We start from the raw sequence: 23420 nt of genomic DNA on the forward strand, positions 1-23420 counted from the left end.
AGATTGACACGATTAGTAGGCTTCCTCCCCCGACAAATGTTAAAGCTATAAGAAGTTTTCTTGGTCATGCGGGTTTTTACCGGCGGTTTATTAAAGACTTTTCAAAGATTACCCGCCCGATGACCCGGTTATTAGAGAAAGATGTCCCGTTTTTGTTTGATGAAGATTGTTTGAAGGCGTTCAAGTTTCTGAAAGATCAACTTGTAAGTGCTCCTATTCTCGTGTTACCGGATTGGAATTTACCGTTTGAGCTCATGTGTGATGCGAGCGACTATGCGGTTGGAGCAGTTTTGGGGCAAAGACGTGAAAAACATTTTCATCCTATTTATTATGCGAGCAAGACGTTGAATGATGCCCAAGAGAACTACACCACTACCGAGAAGGAACTTTTAGCCGTTGTGTTTGCATTTGATAAGTTCCGGTTGTTGGGTTTCTATGAAATTAACAAGCTTAGTTAACCATTTAACTAGTCACAATTAAGGCGGAAGCGTGATATTTACAAACTAAACATATGTATCCATGTGTTTATATATGTATATGTTCATGAATAACCTAGTTTATTCATGTTATAAGATTACCAATAATCTATTTACTAGAAACCCGAAGCAAGGATCAAATGATACGGAAAAGCTAAACTATCAAGCTTGTAAACACTTACATTCTTAACCCTTTAAGAGTTTAGTAGATGGTTGAAGAAGATGATGATGTGAATGTTAGACTTTCAAAGGAAAACCCTCAAACGGAATATACCCCGAGCCTCCAACACACACCGAGCTATGCTAGGAAGCTTGAACACGAAAAACCCGAGACCCGAGCCCTTTCTTTTTCTTTTGGCCGTAAACAAGAAAGAAAGAAAGAAAGGAAGAGTTGTGTTTTTTGTTTACTTGAAAGTGTTCTTATAATGTTATTTTTTGATCATCATTTATTTTCATCATACATAAACATACACCCATGATGTTAGGTATATATGATCATGTATCCATTACCAAATATATGACATGATGTGATCAAGACTATGGGGTGTGGGGCCCACCCAAAACCGGCCCCAATTATATCTTTTTTTTTTTTTTTTTTTTTATTTTATATTTTATAAAATATATAAACACCCCATCTTTTATAAACCATTTTATAAAAGAATACATAGTTAAATAATTATTCCAATAATAATTATTTGAATAAATAAATTAACCAATTAATTTATTTAACACTTTCAAGTAAATATTCAGAAACCCGATTTTCTGAATGTATCGTGTTCTGTATTTGTTTTATAGATCTTATCTTAACAAATATATAATTGGTGTGTGTCTAACTCGTTATTGGGTATGACCCGACTTGGATCAAACACAACTAGCCACATTAACCTAATTACGTGTCTCGGGCATACGATATTCCAACAATCTCCCACTTGCACGAGACTCATAGGTAGTTAACGCTAATGGTGAATACCGCCTAACAACAGTTCACCATCCCTAGTGTGTTTGACTAAGTGCCATTCAATAACATCATCCCCTTCAAGTCCATACTTGATATGATATAGGTAAGTCTTATCATTACATCCCTTTGTTGCTAGATGTCCTGTCAAATCGAAGAGACACAGATTGATCATTCTCTCATTGATTTAACTTAACAGGCCTTAGACATCTAAACTCTCAACACATAAGAGGAACAAATCCCATCTTGACTGCATACATCCTTGTTGACATCTCGTATGATATCTGAGCTCTTTCTTTTACGTCATCGTGTTACCGAAAAACAAAGAAGAGAGTCAAGTTATCAGACTTGATGAAAAGACCAGATCCAATATGCATCTCAGGTCAAAGGACACAATGATACTCGCCTTTACTCAAGGATTACTTATGATCAGTTGCACTAACTCTATGCAGTGATCCTTGAGAGCGGATCATGTCCAATATTTGTATCCCACAAATATCTATGAACCTTGGTGGCAAACCTATGCCTTATATTCATCACATGAATATCAACCAATCCGGGTTCATAATAGTCTTACCTTCATACTTGTTCCCACAAGCATGATCGACTACGGACGTTTAGAACAACATAAGTCATTCATGGATTAAACATGCAAATATAGAACATAACTCATTAAAACATAATTAATTTTCATGAGATACCCATTACATTCGTTCTTATACAAACACTAAATACAGATTAAATCCACTCACTAGAATACCGAAGTCCTAATGCACAAACATGACCCTCATGCTTTGGCCTATCGAGGAGCTTCGTGAGTGGGTCCGCAATATTTTGATCGGTATGAACTTTATGAATACATATCTTTCTCTTTTCAACTTCATCCCTTATGTAGTTGAATCTACGCTCAATGTGCCTCGTTTTCTGATGAGCACGAGGCTCCTTAATCTGTGCAATAGCACCCTCATTGTCACAGAATATCTCTAGGGGCTCCTGAATGGTAGAGATAATCCCTAGATCCATGATGAACTTTTTCATCCATGCAGCCTCTTGGGCTGCCATTGAAGCGGCGATGTACTCAGATTCTGTAGTGGATAACGCGACAACATCCTGCTTCGAACTCTTCCAAGAGACAGCGCCTCCATTCAAAATGAAGACATATCCCGACTGTGATCGAGAATCATCTCGGTCAGTTTGGAAACTCGCATCCACGTAACCCTTTACGACGAGTTCCTCCTCACCAGACCCATATATTAAAAACATATCCTTAGTCCTTCTAAGGTACTTTAATATATTCTTGACAGCCATCCAATGACTGTCACCTGGGTTGTGCTGGTATCTACTCGTTATGCTTAAAGCATACGAGACGTCCGGTCTAGTGCACATCATTGCATACATAATAGATCCTATTGCCGAAGCATAAGGAACATGCTTCATCCTATCCTGCTCTTCCTTAGAGCTAGGACTTTGGGATGAGCTTAACACGGTTCCTCTAGGAATAGGTACCAAACCTTTCTTAGAGTTTTCCATCCTGAACCTTTTCAGGATTTTATCAATGTACGCACTTTGATTGAGTCCGATCAATTTCCTTTGTCTATCCCTATAGACCTTTATTCCCAAGATATATGTCGCTTCTCCAAGATCCTTAATTGAGAAACGACTACTTAACCACGCTTTAACGTTTTCCATACTTGGTATATCATTTCCAAATAAAAGTATATCATCGACATACAAAATAAGGAAAATGATTATACTCCCACTAGCCCATTTATACACACACGCCTCATCACCGTTTTGGACGAAACCAAACGCTTTGATTTCTTCATTAAAACGATGATTCCACATCCGTGATGCTTGTTTCAACCCGTAGATTGATTTCCTTAACTTACATACTTTATCAGGATTAGATGGATCGACAAAACCTTCAGGCTGAACCATATGGACATCTTCCTCAAGATATCCATTTAGAAAAGCGGTCTTGACATCCATTTGCCATATCTCATAATCAAAATGAGCTGCAATGGCAAATAATATCCTGATCGACTTAAGCATCGCAACTGGCGAGAAGGTTTCATCATAATCAATCCCTTGAGTTTGCGTGAAACCTTTTGCGACAAGTCGAGCTTTGTAAGTATCTAAATTTCCATGCATATCGGTCTTCTTTTTGAAGACCCACTTACATCCAACCAGTTTGGAGTTAAGTGGACGATCAACCAATTCCCAAACTTGATTATCGTGCATGGATTGCATCTCGGCGCTCATGGCTTCAAGCCACTTGTCACAATCAGGTTGTGACATAGCATCTTTGTAGGAGATCGGTTCATCCGAATCGACCAAGTAGCAATCATCCACAAGAAATCCATATTTCTTGGGAGGTCGACTAATCCTATTAGATCTGCGAGCAACGTGTGTACGATCAACCATTTGATCATCTTCAACATCCTCGTGTTGAAAGCTAGTATCGACCAACTGTGTATCATCCAGTGATTCTTGAACCTCTTCAAGTTCCACTCTCTTTTCACTAGGTCCTTCCATAAGGAACCTAGTTTCTAAGAAGTATCCTTTGCGTGAAACAAACACTTTTTGTTCACTAGGATCATAGAATATATATCCTATATCATCCTTTGGGTATCCTATGAAGATACACCTGATGGATCGAGCCTCAAGTTTATTTGGGGTGTCACGTTTAACATAAACTATGCATCCCCATACCCTTAAATATGAAAAGGATGGAACCTTTCCATGCCACACTTCATAGGGTATTCGATCCACCTTTTTGGTCGGGGCCATATTCAAAATACGAGCCGCTGTGAGTAGCGCATATCCCCAAAATGATGGCGGTAGTGAGCTTCGTGCCATCATTGATCGAACCATGTCCAACAGTGTTCGATTCCTCCTCTCGGATACTCCGTTATGTTGAGGAGTTCCAGGAGGAGTGAGCTGTGAAATAATTCCACAATCTCTAAGATGACTTTGAAAAGCATCACTTAGGTATTCGCCTCCTCTATCGGAGCGGAGTACCTTGATTGTTCGGTCGAGCTGATTTTGTACTTCATTTTGAAATTCTTTGAACATTTCAAAGGCTTCATGTTTGTGTTTCATTAGATAAACATACCCATATCGACTAAAATCGTCGGTAAAGGTAATGAAGTACCTTTCACTATTCCTACTAGTTGGCTTGAAAGGTCCGCATACATCCGTATGTATGATACCTAACAAATCCTTAGCCCTTTCATTTGTACCTTTGAAAGGCTCTTTGGTCATCTTGCCTTGAATACAAGATTCACACTCATCAAACGAACCTAACTCGTTTGTTTTCAAAAGACCTTTCTTTTGGAGAGTATTTATACGATTCTTGTTTATGTGTCCAAGGCGACAATGCCAAATATAGGAATCACTCAAATCCTTTTTGAGTCTTTTAGTAGAAGTTTGATATAATGAGCTATTTAAGGTATTATCATGAACCAATTCATAAATACCGTTGTTTGGTACAGCTTTAAAATAAAAGATACCATTAGATGATACATGCATTTCTGATCTTACAAATTTAAAGTCAAAATTACATTGTCTAAGAAGGTGCACAGAAATAATGTTCCTAGTCAAACTAGGAGCATACAAAACATTTCTCAAAACAACTTCCAAACCACTTGGAAGAGATAAAGTGAAGTCTCCTCTAGCGACCACGTGCACCCTTGCACCGTTGCCCATGAAAAGATTCACTTCGCCCTTCTTTAAGTCTTCATTCTTTTTGAACCCCTGCAACCAATTGCAAATATGAGTTCCACATCCGGTATCCAATACCCATGTGTTAGAAGAAATAAGATTTAGCTCAACATTAATCATAAAGACATTACCCGAGGTATGCGCCGCATTCCTCTTGTCTTTTAGCTCTTTTAGGTAGACCGGGCAATTGCGTTTCCAGTGTCCGGTCTCCCCACAACCAAAACAAGGATCATCCTTATGACCCCTCGGTTCCATAACCTTTTGTTTCTTTGCCATAACCGGTGATTTGCCCTTACCCTTAAGATGCACAGGAGGACCCTTTCTTTTGGCTACCTTAGCCTTAAGATTGGGTTGAGATCGATTCTTGGATCTACCTTCATTGATCGCAAACATGGGTAAAACCCTTTTGCCCATGCTCGCCTCGGCTGTTTTAAGCATTGAGTGAAGTTCTCCAATGGTTTTGTCCCACCCGTTCATGTTATAATTTAATACGAAAGTGTCGAACCTTTTCGACAAAGAGTTAAGGATCAAATCCGTTGCTAACTCTTTTGAGATGGGACAATTGAGCTTGGCGAGGCGATCAATGTAACTTTTCATCTTAAGTACATAAGTTGAAACTGGTTGATTATCATCCATTCTACATGCATGCAAGGCTCGAACCGTTTCGAACCTTTCAACTCTTGATTGCTTAAGGAACATTTCCTTAAGTTGAGTAATCATGTCGTACGCATTATGGTTTTCGAAATCCTTTTGGATTTCGGGAACCATAGTCGCCAACATGAGGCATGACACTTGAATGGAATCTTCCGTGAGTTTGACCCAATTCATATATTCGACCTCACTTCCCTCTTCCGGTTCTTCGGGGATAGGTGTTTCCAAAACATGATATAATTTTTCTTGTTTTAGAACAATCCTTAAATTTCGGAACCAATCCGAAAAGTTATTGTGGTTAAGACGGTCTTTAGCGAGAATAGATCGGAGAGAGACATTTTGGACGTTAGGGATTATGTTGTCGTCGACGTGTGCGGCCATCTGCAGAATTTTAATTAAGTTCATTTTAGTGTTTTACCTTTTTAATTATTAATACCCTTTTTATATATACCAAATATAATTAATAATTAAAATCTAGAATCCAACGATAAACCCGACTCCGGTTAGGTGACCTTTTTCCCATTGTCGGTTTATCAAGGTAGTTATTCATAACAATTGCAAACCCTTTTGCAACTTCTAGAGTTTATGGGACCGGTTCGAAATCATATTTCGTGTCGGCATGTTTATCCCATCAACACCTATTAGACCCCATGCTTGGGTGACCCTCTTCACATGGTTCTAATTTAAGTCGTCCTACTTGTATCAACTTGTAATATTAACATACAAACGGTTAGGTGACCTTTTTCCCATTTATATGCCAATATTACCTCAACATATTAATTTACTCTACGTGGTTAGGTGACCTTTTTCCCACTAAGAGCTTACTAATATGTTAAGCGTTATACAAAAGGATGGTGTTTTAACTTATTATCCTTAATTTTAAAAAGGGAATTTTTAGTTTTAATAATTCTAGTTGTAAAACTTTAAATCATGTTCTAACATGCATTTAGTAACACGATATTTTGAAACCATTTTTCAAAATTCTAATTTATAATAAAGCCATTTTATTATGGGCGTGAGACGGCTAGTTAATAAATCCATTTTATTAAACTATGTGTCACGTAATTACCGATAATTATTAGAACCCGTTTTATGCTTTGTTAATTAATTCTATGTGACGAAGTTGATATCCTAATATCTAACAACCACACAATCAAACAATCAATTAACAAGCATACACAATTATACTAGACACGAGCCACTAAATTAGACCACACTTGTTAGCCGAAACAAGTGTGTGTCTTAGGTCCAATCCTAAGGGACACATGACACATGGATGTTGTAGCTCCCACTCGATCCCGCATCCAAATGCTTCGAGCATCTTCTTCAACCCCGTTGTGATCCACTGGGCTTGAACTTGGGCCTTAGCTTCCATAAGCTTCCATTTGGGCTCAATTGGTGGGCTTAGGTCCTTTTTGGGCTTGAATCCCTTAATGGGCTTGTGAGACCCATTATTACCATACCCGGCCCAATTAGGCCCAAACTTCCAATTTTGCAATCTTCTTTATTTTACAAAACAAATGTCCTAATACATTTTTCTATAAAATAAAGATATTACAAATAACCTATTTATTACATACCCATATGAATAAATAATTACAAAATTACAAAATTGCCCCTAATTAATTATTACAAACCGAAACTTGAATAATTAACTACAATCACAACATCAACCACAAACAAACATCCACTTGGTCTACGGCTCGGTCTAGTATTAACAAACATAACCCGTTATGTCTTAGGAACCCGTTCCAAAACCCCTTGGCTTTATCGGGCCTAGCCCAACCCAATTTGGGCTTGACCCAATAACGTGATTATGGGCTTCGGCCCACATGTGCAAAACACATGGGCTTCGGCCCAATTAAAAAACTCATGGGCTCGGCCCATTTAACCAAAAATGGGCTTCGGCCCATATAGTTTTTCCCTTTAATTTCCGGTTAGCCCAATAACCATATTAAAGTGGGCTTCGGCCCAAATTCACCCGAATTGGGCTTCGGCCCATTTACTCGGTTTTAATTTTTTTTTTTTTTTTTTTTTTTTGAACAAAGCCAAAAACAATAACAAGATTAAATACAAAAAAAATTATGCATGTTAATTTTTGTATAAAATCTTTCAAGGGGAAAAAATATAAAACCGAGAACCCGAAGCTTAGTTTCCCGTATCCCGGCTCTTGATGCCATTTGTTGGGTTTCTATGAAATTAACAAGCTTAGTTAACCATTTAACTAGTCACAATTAAGGCGGAAGCGTGATATTTACAAACTAAACATATGTATCCATGTGTTTATATATGTATATGTTCATGAATAACCTAGTTTATTCATGTTATAAGATTACCAATAATCTATTTACTAGAAACCCGAAGCAAGGATCAAATGATACGGAAAAGCTAAACTATCAAGCTTGTAAACACTTACATTCTTAACCCTTTAAGAGTTTAGTAGATGGTTGAAGAAGATGATGATGTGAATGTTAGACTTTCAAAGGAAAACCCTCAAACGGAATATACCCCGAGCCTCCAACACACACCGAGCTATGCTAGGAAGCTTGAACACGAAAAACCCGAGACCCGAGCCCTTTCTTTTTCTTTTGGCCGTAAACAAGAAAGAAAGAAAGAAAGGAAGAGTTGTGTTTTTTGTTTACTTGAAAGTGTTCTTATAATGTTATTTTTGATCATCATTTATTTTCATCATACATAAACATACACCCATGATGTTAGGTATATATGATCATGTATCCATTACCAAATATATGACATGATGTGATCAAGACTATGGGGTGTGGGGCCCACCCAAAACCGGCCCCAATTATATCTTTTTTTTTTTTTTTTTTTTATTTTATATTTTATAAAATATATAAACACCCCATCTTTTATAAACCATTTTATAAAAGAATACATAGTTAAATAATTATTCCAATAATAATTATTTGAATAAATAAATTAACCAATTAATTTATTTAACACTTTCAAGTAAATATTCAGAAACCCGATTTTCTGAATGTATCGTGTTCTGTATTTGTTTTATAGATCTTATCTTAACAAATATATAATTGGTGTGTGTCTAACTCGTTATTGGGTATGACCCGACTTGGATCAAACACAACTAGCCACATTAACCTAATTACGTGTCTCGGGCATACGATATTCCAACACCGGTCTTATCTCGTACTTTCTAAGACAACCGTTTTTACCGATCATGCGGCGTTGCGTTTTATCTTTCACAAGAAAGACGCGAAGCCCCGTCTCAAACGGTGGATTCTTTTACTTTCCGAGTTTGATATAGAGATTAAAGACAAAAAGGGGGCGGAGAACGTTGCGGCGGATCATCTTTCTCGTTTAGAAGATCCGAAGAGAGAGGAGATTCGCGAAGAAGAAATTGGTGATAGATTTCCGCATGAGTCGATTGATTTTGTTACAGCCGAAAAGCAAGGTTTGCCATGGTTCACCGATTTTGCTAATTTTTTATCTACGGGCCTTGTGTTGAAAGGGATGACTACTCAACAAAAGAAGAAATTTTTCCGGGATGTTAATCGGTATGTTTGGGATGATCCTTATCTCTTCAAGATTGGTGGTGACCGAATTCTTAGAAGATGTGTGTCGAAAGAAGAAGGGTTGAATATTCTAAAGCATGTTCATGAAGGTCTAACGGGTGATCATCATGGAGCGCATGCCACGGATCAAAAGGTTTTTGATAGTGGTTTTTATTGGCCATCGGTTGTAAAAGACGTGGTAGAATTTGTTAAGACATGTGATGCTTGTCAACGCACCGGAAATATTTCATCGAAAAACGAGATGCCTCAAAACCCCATACAAACTCTTGAAATTTTTGATGTTTGGGGTATCGATTTTATGGGACCGTTTCCCATTTCCAGTGGTCACAAGTATATTTTAGTGGCGATAGATTACGTTTCAAAGTGGGTTGAAGCACAAGCATTAGCCACGAATGATGCTCGAGTTGTTGTGAAGTTTTTAAATAAGTTGTTTACTCGGTTCGGAACTCCACGAGCAATTATTAGTGATCGAGGTACCCATTTTTGTAATTCCGTCATGGAGAAAGCATTAGCTCGTTATGGAGTTACTCATCGCACCTCTACCGCTTACCATCCTCAAACGAATGATCAAGTCGAGAATGCTAATAGAGGGGTGAAGAGAATTTTGGAGAAGACGGTGGGAATAAGTCGGAAAGATTGGTTAGAGAATTTGGATGATGCGCTATGGGCATTTAGAACCGCGTACAAGACACCGTTGGGTACTACACCATTTATGTTAGTTTACGGTAAAGCATGTCATCTTCCCGTTGAGTTGGAGCACCGGGCATTTTGGGCATTGAAGACGGTAAATGTTGATCTTACTGAGGCCGCTAGAAAGAGGTATTTTCAGATTCATGAGTTAGAGGAACTTCGTGATGTGGCGTATTCTCGATCGTTAAATATCAAGGAAAAGACGAAAGTGTTGCACGATCGACGTTTAAAGGGAGGTAAAAACTTCAAGAAAGGTGATAAAGTTTTATTATTTAACTCTCGTTTGAAGTTATTTGCAGGAAAATTGAGATCGAAATGGACGGGTCCATATGTGGTCAAAGAGGTTTTTCCGTATGGTGTAGTGAAGCTAGAGAATCCGGACAATGGAAGTTCATGGAAGGTGAATGGTCATCGTTTGAAGCTATATCTAGGAGGGCCAGAAGAGGTGATCGAGATGGAGGAAACTCCACTCGAACCGTCATCTCAAATCACCGCATAAATTCTTGAGTGAAAACTCAAGTGTAGAGTTTGTATTCATATACCGTTTTTTTTATTATTATTATTGAGTCGCTAACGTAGTTTTTTGTAGTTTTTCGTTGTTTTGTGTTTTTAAGTTTTGCCAGTTTGAAGAAAGATTGAGCTAGAGACGATCCCCGAGGTTGAGTATAACAAAAAAAAAACAAGTGTGGGATGGAGTAGCAGCTGAGCCGTATACTTTATATTTATTTATTTGCTGCTCATTATTCATGTTTTATATATTTGTGGGTTGGTGAAGTACTTTGAATGAATAATATCTATCATGTTTGATAAGATACGTTTTTAGATATGTTTGTTTTGTTTTGCCGCTCACGTTCGTGAAAGAAAGAGTTACCATTTGCTGAGCACGTTCGTAGTTGGAGGGCATTCATGGAAGAAGACTTTGGCATCATATTTCATGCGCATATTACCGGCTAAGTCTTTTCCATTATTTAGCTTATTAACTTTTATTATTATTATTATTTTAAGTTTTTTTAGTTTTTTTTTGTAGTCCGACTTTATTTTTATTTTTTATTTTTATTTTGAGTCGTCATTATCCTTACATTGAGGACAATGCAAAATTTAAGTGTGGGGATAAGATATTTGAGTCGTAGTTTATTTTTGCTTTAAAAAAATAAAAAAATTTAAAAAAATTGAAAAATGTTTAAAAATGTCCCTTGAATCTAGTTTTTTGCGTTAAAGTGGGAGATGATGATATTTATCAGAAATTGGTTTTTCAAACTACTAATAATATGAGATAAATAAAAGAAAGCGCACTTAACTTGGGATGTGTCGGTAGGCTCAGCCTTGAAAATGAAAGGGCAATTTGATAAAATGGGTCGGAAATCTCTTGTGGGTAAAGCGTTTTGTCCGTAGAAAATAAGTAATGAAAGGTCAGCCATACTCAAGCCTCAATTATTGGTATGAAAAAGTGAAAATATCAAAAAGTTTGAAAAGTTTAAAATTTTTTTTGAATACGTTATCATATGATGCTTGGGTAGGTTTAACGTTAGAGTATGCCGTGTAGCCTGTGATATAAATCTTAAACTGCTTAGTTTTAGTGTTTTACACATCATTGGCGTATGGTTTTATAACCTTAAATCTTGTATTGATGGGATGCCCCGGGTCCGGAGACCATGGGTCTGTATGCCGAATATTCATCTGGGTATTCACAATTCCAAATGGGGTTGTGAATATTTAAAATTAAGCTAAAAAAAACAGAAAAAGCAAACCCCGCAGTTATCTGCCAAATAAGTCTATAAACATGATCACAAAAAGTACAAAAGTACAAATGCATTACAGACTTGATCATCCACGCTGTTAGCCATGTGGGGTCCCCTTGCTCGCGTCTCATTACCATTAAGAAACGGACCACAAGGGACACGCTACATGTAAGCCCTACAGATGAAATTTTGCATACTCACCTATGGTAATGGTTCGATGTATTGCTTGATAACGGGGGTATGTCATGTTATAGGGAACACTAGCTATAAATTAATTGAACCTTAATAATATCTAATGGCTGCTTGGTAGACTTTGATGCTTAAGCTTAGGTGGATAAACAATACCCTTGATCGTCTTAACTATTCATATAAAAAAATAGAGCAACAAAAAGTTTTAAATCTGCTAATTTTTGAGGTTTAAGTCAAGTTGGGGTGGTTTGGTCCGGTAAAAGCTGAAAATAAGCGGGTCTTAACTATGTAAACCACTGAGTAAAAAATGTCAGATCATATTTGTCCCGGTAAAAATTAAGGCATGGGTTTAAGTGGACAACAATATCGGTGATCGCGGTTTTTGCGTTTTTTCTGAGCTTTTTAAAAATTAACCTATATGTTTGTTAGACTATAATTTTCTGATTCTGATCCAACTGCATTAAACTTTTTCAGGGACGAAAAAAGAGTAAGTGTGAGGATATTTGATGTGGTCCAAAATATACATTTTATTATATAAATATTTCCTACACTTTGAGTTGATTTATAGTTGTTTTTACTAAATTATATTCGTTCTCGGTGCGTATTGAAATTCTACGAGTTTTAGGAGACCATGAGCTAAAAGAAACTAATAAAGCAACTCAACAATAGAGGCATCTGATTAATAGTTGTAAACGCATATGTTTATTTTTGTAGTATGTTACTTTATAATATATATTATACTAAAAGTAAAAAAAATGAAAGACATGAATGCATATAATACGTAAGCTAAAAAGAAAAGTAATATTGATTTATGGATTGCTAAATTAGTTTATTTATTTCATGTTTTGTAGAAACGAATAGGTGCTCAAGTGCAAACTAAATTCTTATTGTGTGGGCCCGAAGGAATAAGTGTTTAGCAGGCCACATGAGAATGAAACTCACAGTTACACATTTTTCAGCCCATAAAATAAGAATTGTGGAAGAGGAAGTCGGCTAGAACAATAATAAAAGGGAACATCATTATTGATATGACAGAAGGCAGCCGTGGAGAGATATAACCCTACGCACGCTGAAGGAGATCGCAAGAAGTTTCAAGAAAGAAGAGAAGAAAGGTTATGTTCGAGCTGATATCGTTTGGGTTCAACGCCTACTCAACCAAGCATCAACATAGTTCGGTTTGAATTTATTATTTTAATTATGAGCTTGGTTGTTGAACTTATTTATTTTGTTTTCTTTGATTTTAAGATGTTAGGCTAAATTTATTAGACTACCTAGGTCGTGATGAACCTTAGTTCGGTTTGATATTTGTTTGGATTTCGTTTCGTTATGGATTTTATGTTCTAAGTAAACGGTTGAGTTTAATTTAATTAATGCGTATGGTTGCTTGGTTTTGTTTACTTGAATTTATTGTTTCACATTGCCCTTGTTGATTGTTTCATAGGATAGGGTTTTGTTAGGTCATTTACTGTGTGTTCTTGGCTGGTTTGTGATTAATATGCATTAAAATCATAGAAACAATAAAATCAAGTAAATAGATAAAAGTGAACTGCCAGCCTAGAAAGCTGTAAGGTGATAGGTTGTTGATAGATCTTTGCTTGTCGGGATTGCTAGATTTAGTTCTTCGTAAGGAGTCCGTCTAAGTTTGATTGTCAGCTTAGTCTATTAAGTTAATTGGGTCTGCTTTGCTATCTTAGACATAAGCGATTAAATAACCGTAAGGAAGTTTAATATAAAACTGGTGGGTCTTAAAACTTGTTAGAAATCCATAGGCGTCTTCTTGAAGTTCAAGGGTCCTGTTTGGGTTTTCTGTCAAGGGTCTATTTATGATTCCAGTTCCATAACGTGAGTTTTCCATTTATTTAATAACCTTAACTTTGGAGATTCTGGCCTGGGTAGTTATCTTTATCATCAGAATTAATCTAAGTTTTCTTAATTGTTTATTAGTTTAAAGTAATTGAGTTTAAGTTTAATTAATTAATTAATTAGTTTAAAGTAATGATTATGTTTTATAATTATTTTATTAATTAGGGTTTGTTTTAATTAGTTTAATAATTAGTTAATTAAAGTAATCGTTAGTTAATTATTATTGAGTTTTAATAATTAGTTTAAAATCCCCCTCAAATATTATAATAAATAGTCGTGTCTTGTAGTTGAGTCTAATTTGCTAGTTTCGTAATTTAAAGAGTCTCGTGGGTTCGATATCCGGACTTACTTAGCTGTACTAGAGTCGACTGGTTCACTTGCCGGTTAGTAGTTTAAGGGTCTAGAGTATTACTTAGTGTCTAGATTAGTATAATTTTAGTTATTTATTTTATAACTACTTTTAGCACATCACCTAACCCGAAGGCACGATTGTGCGGTGAGATGAAACTCGTCCAGTTCAAGGATTCACAAGTGAATGCCACGCCGCCTACTCGCTTAGTCTCCCATCATCACATTGTGCTACTGAAACTAGATAATGGGGTAGGAATCGAATCTGAGTCATATGAAACATAAAGTCTCTTTATAACTTCAGCACCAGTCTCGTCTCATTGACCATATGAATTAAACTTAAAGTGATTGGATGACATATATGTTATTTTATATATGTAATTTCTTTATTACATAAAACTTGCTAACTTAGGACGGGCTCAAATTGATAGCACCACAATAAACCGGGTGAAATCATTTTGATATCTCCTGTTGATACCTATTATAAATAATTGTTAAGCTCGTGTTGATACAGACCCATTTTGGTCAGAATCATTTTGATCCGAATCAAATTGATACCTTTTAATATGGTTTATTTTTTTTTATTTCAGAACATGTTTTGACTAGCTACTCGACCCGCTCGCTTGCTTTTTCCAAGCTTAACATGTAAGGTCAAGAAAATTCAAATAAACTTCCTCCAAAGAGGATTGATGATGTTGAAAATGTATGTGTCCCCTATTGGATAAAATCTTGAAAATTCAAGAAAGTTTAATAATTTTTAGAATTTTGAAGCATACGTCACATTTTAGAAGACATGAAGTGCTCCAACTTGACAAATCACATTCAAAAGAAGAGTAATTGGCTAACAAGATATATGAAGAAAATTGTAGCAATGCTAATGGTATCTCTATATTTTTATCAGTCATCATAACATTATTTGCAGATCCATGGAACCAAAAAAACAAATAATTATTAAGTAATTAACACACAACTATTAAGATACATATAACCTTATTACAAAACTTATAATCAATTTTGACAACTTAAAAAAATTCAAAGAACAAAAATGTGCTTGAGGGTCGGCCCAACCCGACCCGACCACTTTTATCCCGCACTAAAAAGGCCAACTTTAGCATGTTAAGAACACAACATGACCTGCCCATTTCGTCGCCTCTAGCTGTCGGTATAATAATCAACCTTACCGAGTCAAATCATGGACTAAACGTATTAAAGATTCATCTTTGTGAACAGCTTCCATACTGATGCTATAAGTCTGTTTATACATCTATCTCGACTTTCATCGTTTGTTGTTTGTCGCAGCCCAGGTTTGACATCAAGCATTCAAACCGGCCCAGTTTTTGAAAGCAATAAGAGCTTCCATTTTCTTAATACTTCTCTTTCTCAACTTAGAAACTTTAAGCTTCTTATGATTCTCCATAAACACTTGTTTATACCTCCATTTATCGACAAATATCTTCATTTCTTGAGACTTCTCGACAACTTGCATAACTGCATCAAAGAAACCGCCTTTCACCAAAGCGTAAAGCAAAGCATCAACCAAACCATGATCCAATTTAAACCCCTTTTCATCATTAAACGACAACCTTTTCTTAACATCGTTCCACATCATCAAAACGTTAAAATAATTCCCCGCGTTCATGTACCCGTTAACCAAAGAAAGATACGTTTGCTCGGTCGGTTCAAACTGAAGAAAAACCATCCGTCTAAACGTCCTTCTGGCATCTTCTAACCGACCCGCTTTACAAAACGCGTGAATAATCGAATTCCAGTCGTGGGTCCCGATTTTCACTCGCGGGTCTTCCACCACTTCGTCTAAAAAAGCCGCCATAAGCTCCGGTCGATGGTTTTCGGTTAAACCCGTCATTATTGTTAAATAACTTCCCATTAGTTCGGGTATTCTTGCTTCTCGCATATCTCTAAAAAGCGAAAACGCTGACTGAAAATCTTGACTCGACATAGAAACGTCTATTAACGAATCAAATATACTTACATCAAGATCTAACCCTAAAGCGCACATTTCCGATACTAATTGTGCAGCCTCTGCGGTTCTCTGTTCTTTCCCATACGCTTTTAGAATCGACACGTAAACACCAAGTCCAACCGAGCCTCCTAGCGCATTCATTTCATCAAGAACACTATGCGCCTTTTCTAATAACCCAAGATTAACACACGCGTTTACAATACCGTAACCGACAGATTTTTCAACTACCACGGTTTCGGATTCTAACTTCTGAGCTTCAAGTATCAAACTTGCTAAATATTTAACGCTTCCATGTTCAATAAACCCTTTCACTATTTCACCATACGTTTCTTCGTTAAAGTTTAAACCTTTACCGTCTACTGTTCTCAAACTATGCAATATACTAGTCGAAACTGATTCAAGATTACCCAATTTCACGTACCCGCTAACCAACTTACTAAAAAACAAACTTTTATCCGAAAAACCGAACTTACCCACCAAATCTTCCAACTCCGTTACCTTCTCATCGACCCCTTTAACCGCATACAAATACGCAAGCCACCCGAAACTCGTCTCGTCCGGACGAACACCCAATACCGACATTACGTCAACCACCTTTTCCGCATCCGTAACCGATTCATTTTCACAACAACCCTCCAACGCTGCGTTACACGCACACAAATCCGGCTTCAAAGACTCCATCTTTTCCTCAATCGCAACCCGACAACTCTCGCTAAAAACCTCGAAAAACTCACTAAACCGACCCGTTTTCAGACTAATCTCGACTAACGCGTCGCCCCACATCCCAAAAGGCATAAAAAATCTATTCTTGAACATGGTTTTAACCAAAGCAAAAGCAGGTGCACCATTAACACTACCATTTGTAACCTTTATACAATTCAAGAATGTTTGAATAGTATTGTAATGTAATAAATTAGGGTTTTTTTCTAACACAAACATTAAAGTGGCAAAAGCCCTTTTGAGGTTATGGGTGTCATTGTATTTGGAACATAAGTGAGTGATTAATAAGTTAATAATATGTTTACTTGGTAATATTGTTGCTGATGATGTGAGGGTTTTGAAGTGTTTCCATGCTTCATTTGTGTTGGATTCTTGGATGGATGTTTGGATGGTGGATTCAAGATTTTGTGGGGTTTGGTGGGTGGGTTTAAATTCAAGATTATTAGGGTTTTGAGGAGTTAAAGGTGGGTTTGAATTGGGTGGTTTGATGGTGAAGATTGAGGGTCTAAGGAAGGAGTAAAGTGATGGTGGTGATGATGAAGATGAGAAGTGTTTGATTAAAGGGTAATAAAGTTGTCTTCTCCACATGGTTTGAGATTCAGGTGAATGCAGAGAAACCCATGTAGGTATGTATCAGATTACCAAACCCGAATAAGTTATCGGGTTTCGGATCGGTTTTTTTGGTTTATATTTATTGTGGTTTTCGGTGGTTTAAAACTTAAAACTGGTTTGGATTGAAATCGGTTCAGTTTGGTCACAAAGATCGGTTTTGGTTCGGGTTAAAATCAGTTTGTTGACCAGGTTAAGATCGGTTTCGATTTGAGTTTTGATGGTTTTGATGGAGAAAATTACAAACTGGTTCGGTTTTAGCTTGATTTTCAAGTTGGTTTGGTTAACTTGTTTATTTGCCTACCTATAAATTTCGGGTTACTCAATTTCTAACCGAACATTGACGGGTTGATTTCTTCAACAGAAACACACCTACACAAGTACACAACCCATATCTTAAAAAAAAAAAATTCAACCTAACTTGTATATCTTTTTCCTCATTTTTTTGTAATTAAATGTCTACCCAGCTTACCAAAAAACTTGTGTTTTTATTTTAAAGTTTATGAACTAATCTATTCGTGGGCTACTCGAGATCGACTTATTAAAAACTTGAATCAAGTTGAACTTAAACGAGTTTGAGCCTAAGCTCAAACCTAAAAGTTACCAGGCGAGCTAAACCCAAGCTTCACTTAACGAGTTTGAGTAGGCTCGCGAGACGCAGGATACTCGGGCCACCCTCGGGTAATGCATTCGGCTTCACCACCTCCGTTTCATCGGATAGTGAACTTGGTTTCCAGGGTGCTTCTAGTATCCGAATATAAAATGTGAGGGTATTAGAAATCGGCTTCAGTGACATGTACCCAAGATTCATTCAGATAATGAAACAAATCGAAGATTAATATCAGGCTGCACTCGACTTGTTATGTTTTAACGACATGCATTCCTGTTTCCTTAAAATAAAGAGCATGTTATTTATATAACATTTACCTAGTATTTTAAATATTTTATACATAAAGTTATGATAAATAACTGAATTATAATATATATATTACATTTATCTATTAAAAAAAGGCGAGTTGAATTTTAATAATCCCAACTTAATGCAGTTGGCCTATAATAATCATAACTTTAAAAATAGTTGTCACTGGTCCCAACTTTCACACTATTTCTTTTCATTGGACATCCGTTAAAAAAAACTTAACGACGTTAAGTTTTTCTAAATTTCAAAATGATATTTTAGGGTTTTTGATCGGAATGAGGATACGAGTCGATTGATGTAAAACTTACATCCAAACGGTGGCCCAAACAACTAAAGCGTGCTTTAATTCTGGTGTTTAAACTTTTAATTAACAAAAATCAAGTTGTTTGAAGAGCCGGTTTCGAGTTAAGTTTTAAATCAATCGATTCATATTCTCATTCCGATCAAAAGCCCTAAAATATCAATTTGAAATTTGAAAAAAACTTAACGTCGTTACGTTTTTTTAACGGAGGTCCAATGAAAACAAATAGTGTGAAAGTTGGGACCAGTGACAGCTATTTTTAAAGTTGGAATTATTATCGGGCAACTGCACTAAGTTGGGATTATTAAAATCCAATTTTCTTTTAAAACTATAATTTCAATATATACATATATAACATTAAGTATATGCATATAAAGAAACTAATAAATATGATACAAACGATTTGAGTAGAGATCAAGCTTATTAATTATTCGCGAATCAAGCTCAATCTTTAGACGTTAAGTTCAAAACGAGCGAAGCTCAAGCTTTTATAAGTGAAATGAGTTGAGCTTAAGCCTAAGCAAGCTCGGTTTGACTCACCTCGTTTATCTATTAACCATTTGACCCAAACATGACTGTTTCTCACATTTATCTAAGTGTGTCAAACGAGTTGGTGTGTCGTAAAAGATGGCATAAGTAGACGAGTTATACCGGCCAAACCTAATTACTTTCATGTCGGAATTGATAATATTCATGTTATCCAAGTTGAAAGGACTTTAGCTGCACTTTACCTAAAGTAAACGGACTTAACAGTTCGAACTGAAGTCAACTTTCAATCACACAGAATAACAAACTGTAACTGTTGTACTGAAGAAGACGATCAATAATATCATTCAATTGGATTCAATGAACGAACAAATCGACACTCCAATTACACTTGAAGAATGGAGCGGTAGCTCATCGAACAAGCTATCGTTAACCACCGTTATAACGCCGTCATCATCATCCTTCACCGTTAAAACACACGGTAACCGGTTCAACGTTTTCTCCAGAAGGTTCATAGAAGCATTCGTTCCAGAGGTAATTAATTCATTCATTAATTAGTTAATATATTATAATATATTATTAGTTATTGTGTATTGATGTAATTAGTTTATTAATTGTTAGGGTTTTCCAAACAGTGTGACTCCTGATTACATTCCTTTTCAAACATGGGACTTATTACAGGTTTGATATTCGATTATTTTCGATTCACATTACATTTATTATTGTAGAAAAAACCGAAAACCGAACTGTTAACTGAAAATATTACTTGAAATTAAGCATAACTGACTTAACTGATAGGTTATGTTTAAGTGAAATCTGGTTAACTGATCATTTGGTTATGGTTACCGTTAATGTGCCTTTGTTAACCGACGTTGACAGGAATTGATCGGTTATGTTTAAGTGAATGTGGTTAACCGATCATTCGGTTACGGTTACGGTTACGGTTACGGTTACGGTCAATGTGTCTTTGCTAACCGAATGTGACTGAAACCGAATTGTATACTGAGAAAATTAAGTAAAATTAAGCATAACTGATAAAAGCGATTGGTTATGTTTGAGTGAATCTGGTTAACTGATCATTTGGTTATGGTTAGGGTAAATGTGTCTTCGTTAACTTACTTTAGCTGAAACCGAACCGTTAAGTGAGAAACTTAAGTGAAATTAAGTATAACTGACAAAAATGATAGGCTATGTTTGAGTGAACATGGTTAACTGATCATTTGGTTATGGTTAAGGTTAATGTGGCTTTGTTAATCGACTTTAGCTAAAACCGAACCGTTAACTGAAAATAATAGTTGAAATTTGAAATTAAGCATGATCAACATAACGGATAGGTTATGTTTAAGTGAATCTGGTTAATCAGTCGCTTGTTATGGTTATGGTTATGGTTAATGCGTCTTTGTTAACTGACTTTGTCCGAAACTAACCATAACAGACAGTGAATCTGGTTAATCGACTATTCGGTTACGGTTACAGTTAATGTGTTCTCAGTAACTGATTTAACCGAAACCGAACCGAAACTTGTATGTTTGTGTTTTCCATATTTTATACCTCCGTTTGTAGATTCGAACATATAAATTCATGTTGCAATCGTCTATAACGGAGCTTGGAACACCATAACAAGCTTGCAATTGGCATATTTTAGCTTCAAAACTTCATAATTGAGCTTGGAACATCATAAATGAACCGATTTTAACTGGAGCATAGAAAAAAAAATATATTAAAAAATATACTGGACAATTAACCGAATCGGACAGTTAACCAACCATTCTCTTATGGTTAAGCAGTCTTCTATAACCGAGCCGACTTTGCACATACTAAATTGTAACTGATTCAATCTTTGCTCATAGGGACTCTCGACATACATAAGGACAATGCTTTCTACACAGGTGAAGTTTATGTTTTACAGTTGAATTTATACCTTTCGAAATCTTTTCAATTTCAAATTTGTGTTGAAATCATTCGGTTGGATATGTTTTGCTAGGCTCTTTTGAGTGCTATAGGAGTTGGGGAGAAATCAGCAACTGTAATTGGGGCTACTTTTCAGTGGTTTTTGAGGGATTTAACAGGAATGCTTGGAGGTGTCATGTTCACATTCTACCAGGTATTGTTCTGTTCTGCATATTGTAGGCTATTTCTGTTTGCACATGCACGTTTTTAAAGACATAGATGAATGTTGGTCAAACTTGGTCATGATTAGGGTTTGTAGGAGACTGAAGTGTAAAACAAGCAAAGTGGTCAAGAATTGTAGAAAGGTTTGCTTGATAAAAGGGTTGATATGCGAAGCATTGTGAGAGACGTAGCTTCTGATTGACAAGAAAGCTTATTTAGTTGTACATAGCAACGCGGCAACGCCTCGCGTCTGCGATGAACCCATAAGTACCCAGGGGTCTTATGCTACGTGTACAATTAGTATGTAGTTATCAGCGTCCAAAACATTAGGCTAAAATAGATAACATTTATGCATTCAGAGGTCTGTTATATCTCTATGCATTAAATCAATGATAAAACACTCAGTCATGAGAGTTTTTTTGTTCTTTCCAGGGCTCAAACCTAGACAGCAATGCTAAAATGTGGCGTTTGGTTGCTGATCTCATGAATGATCTTGGTATTGCTCTACTGTATGCTGACTTTGCACTTTGCAGTAGGATAATTAATAAAGTTCTTATTTTTGTAAGGGAATAATGGTCCTTTAACTCACTAGAGGTTGCTTGAATTTTTTTTTTTGCTAACTGTTTTCTGTTGCAGGAATGTTGATGGACCTTGTTTCTCCGTTGTTTCCTTCAGCATTTGTATTCATTGTCTGCATAGGGAGCTTGTCGAGATCTTTCAGTAAGTCATTAACGTTATGCCATGTTTGTAAACCAGTTAAACCGTTTAAATATGACCAAGTATTCTTTTTAGCTGGTGTTGCCAGTGGAGCAACTAGGGCTGCTTTGACCCAACATTTTGCTCTTCAGAATAACGCTGCAGATATATCCGCAAAGGTAACATTTAATAAGCAATGTCGAGTTTTCGACCCGCTTACTTACAAATGCTTTGATTTATGTTATGTTCTTTGATAGGAAGGAAGCCAAGAGACGGTTGCAACGATGATTGGAATGGCTTTAGGAATGCTTCTCGCACACATTACAATGGGACATCCAATGATCATATGGTTCTCGTTTTTGTCTCTCACAGTGTTCCACATGTATGGTTAGTTATTTGTTCTACTTCATGATATCAGAGTCACAAAGCATTTATAAGTTTGTTCTACTTAGTAGAAACTAATTTGTCTTTCTGTATTTCGGGTTGCGGTGGTTTGTAGCTAATTACAAAGCTGTTAGATGCCTTAATCTGACTACATTAAACTGTGAAAGAAGCTCAATTCTTTTGATGCATTTCATGAAGACTGGCCAAGGTCAGATAACAGTCGATACAGGCTATTATTTATTTATTTATTTATATTGCGTTCATGATCAAGATGCATGATAACATAAATTGTCTTTATCATATGCAGTTTTGTCTCCAAAAGAGGTCTCGGTGTTGGAGCACGTTTTACCATTATGGGTCAGTTCTTGGAGCTCAGATCATAACAAGTTTTTGTATACACGGGTTCGCTTAGGTGTCAGGGTCTCCTCACTAAACAGCCTGGAAATGTGAGTTTAAATTTCTATAAAAACTTTGAACCTATACGTCTGGACTTTTACTTGACCGTGATGTTTATTTTACCTGTCAACAAACAGGAAGGAGTTACTAGGTTCCGCTGAATCTCAATATGGGAAAGGTTCAGATTACCAAGTTCTATTTAAAATAATAACATTATATGTCAAATGGAATACTTATATTATACTGATTATTGCTGTTTGCGTTTCAGCAAAATACTTGTTACTTGAGAAGAAAGGAATCATCAGCATTATTATGCATAAAGATTCAACTACCGGTGATGTCATGCAGGGGTATATTCATGCTCTTGTCATGGCAAATCTTCTAAATCATAACCCTACATCGTTACTTATGGATAGCCAAATATGGATGGACAAACACTACGAAGCTTTTGTTTTGAAGGTTCATTGCATTTGTATATTTTATTTAAATATATAATTATTATAAGATTACATAAATTTAACGTTTTTACCATAATTGGCAGCTTCAGTCATCTGGTTGGAAAACTGAACGACTTTTGTCATCATCAATCACGCGGAGGGCAACCTGAAGCCGTGTGAGTCAAGATAAAAAG

General features: G+C 36.3%; 2 protein-coding genes across 2 annotated transcripts; one reads left to right on the forward strand and one right to left on the reverse strand.

Moving 5' to 3' along the window:
• Positions 1-15335: 15335 nt before the first annotated feature.
• Positions 15336-17474, reverse strand: LOC143561054 (pentatricopeptide repeat-containing protein At1g69290-like). Its single transcript, XM_077049209.1, has one exon. The coding sequence runs from the start codon at positions 17472-17474 to the stop codon at positions 15498-15500; it is 1977 nt and encodes a 658-aa protein (XP_076905324.1). The 3' UTR covers positions 15336-15497.
• A 1989-nt stretch (positions 17475-19463) lies between these two features.
• Positions 19464-23396, forward strand: LOC143561056 (protein root UVB sensitive 3-like). Its single transcript, XM_077049211.1, has 13 exons — positions 19464-19735; positions 19823-19882; positions 21052-21090; positions 21186-21305; positions 21746-21809; positions 21950-22033; positions 22106-22188; positions 22267-22396; positions 22509-22601; positions 22701-22839; positions 22927-22967; positions 23058-23248; positions 23331-23396. The coding sequence occupies exons 1-13, from the start codon at positions 19562-19564 to the stop codon at positions 23394-23396; spliced, it is 1284 nt and encodes a 427-aa protein (XP_076905326.1). The 5' UTR covers positions 19464-19561.
• The last annotated feature ends 24 nt before the right edge of the window (positions 23397-23420 follow it).

The sequence above is a fragment of the Bidens hawaiensis genome, unplaced genomic scaffold (genome assembly GCF_021521415.1).
Source record: "Bidens hawaiensis isolate Kalapana, Puna unplaced genomic scaffold, B.hawaiensis_p1.1 tig00020525_1, whole genome shotgun sequence".
NCBI classification, from domain to species: Eukaryota; Viridiplantae; Streptophyta; class Magnoliopsida; order Asterales; family Asteraceae; genus Bidens; species Bidens hawaiensis.

Coding starts and splice junctions, on each gene's coding strand:
- LOC143561054 (XM_077049209.1), bottom strand. CDS start 17,474: ATGTGGAGAAGACAACTTTATTACCCTTTAATCAAACACTTCTCATCT.
- LOC143561056 (XM_077049211.1), top strand. CDS start 19,562: ATGAACGAACAAATCGACACTCCAATTACACTTGAAGAATGGAGCGGT. Junction 19,736..19,822: donor TAGAAGCATTCGTTCCAGAG/GTAATTAATTCA, acceptor ATTAATTGTTAG/GGTTTTCCAAACAGTGTGAC. Junction 19,883..21,051: donor AAACATGGGACTTATTACAG/GTTTGATATTCG, acceptor CTTTGCTCATAG/GGACTCTCGACATACATAAG.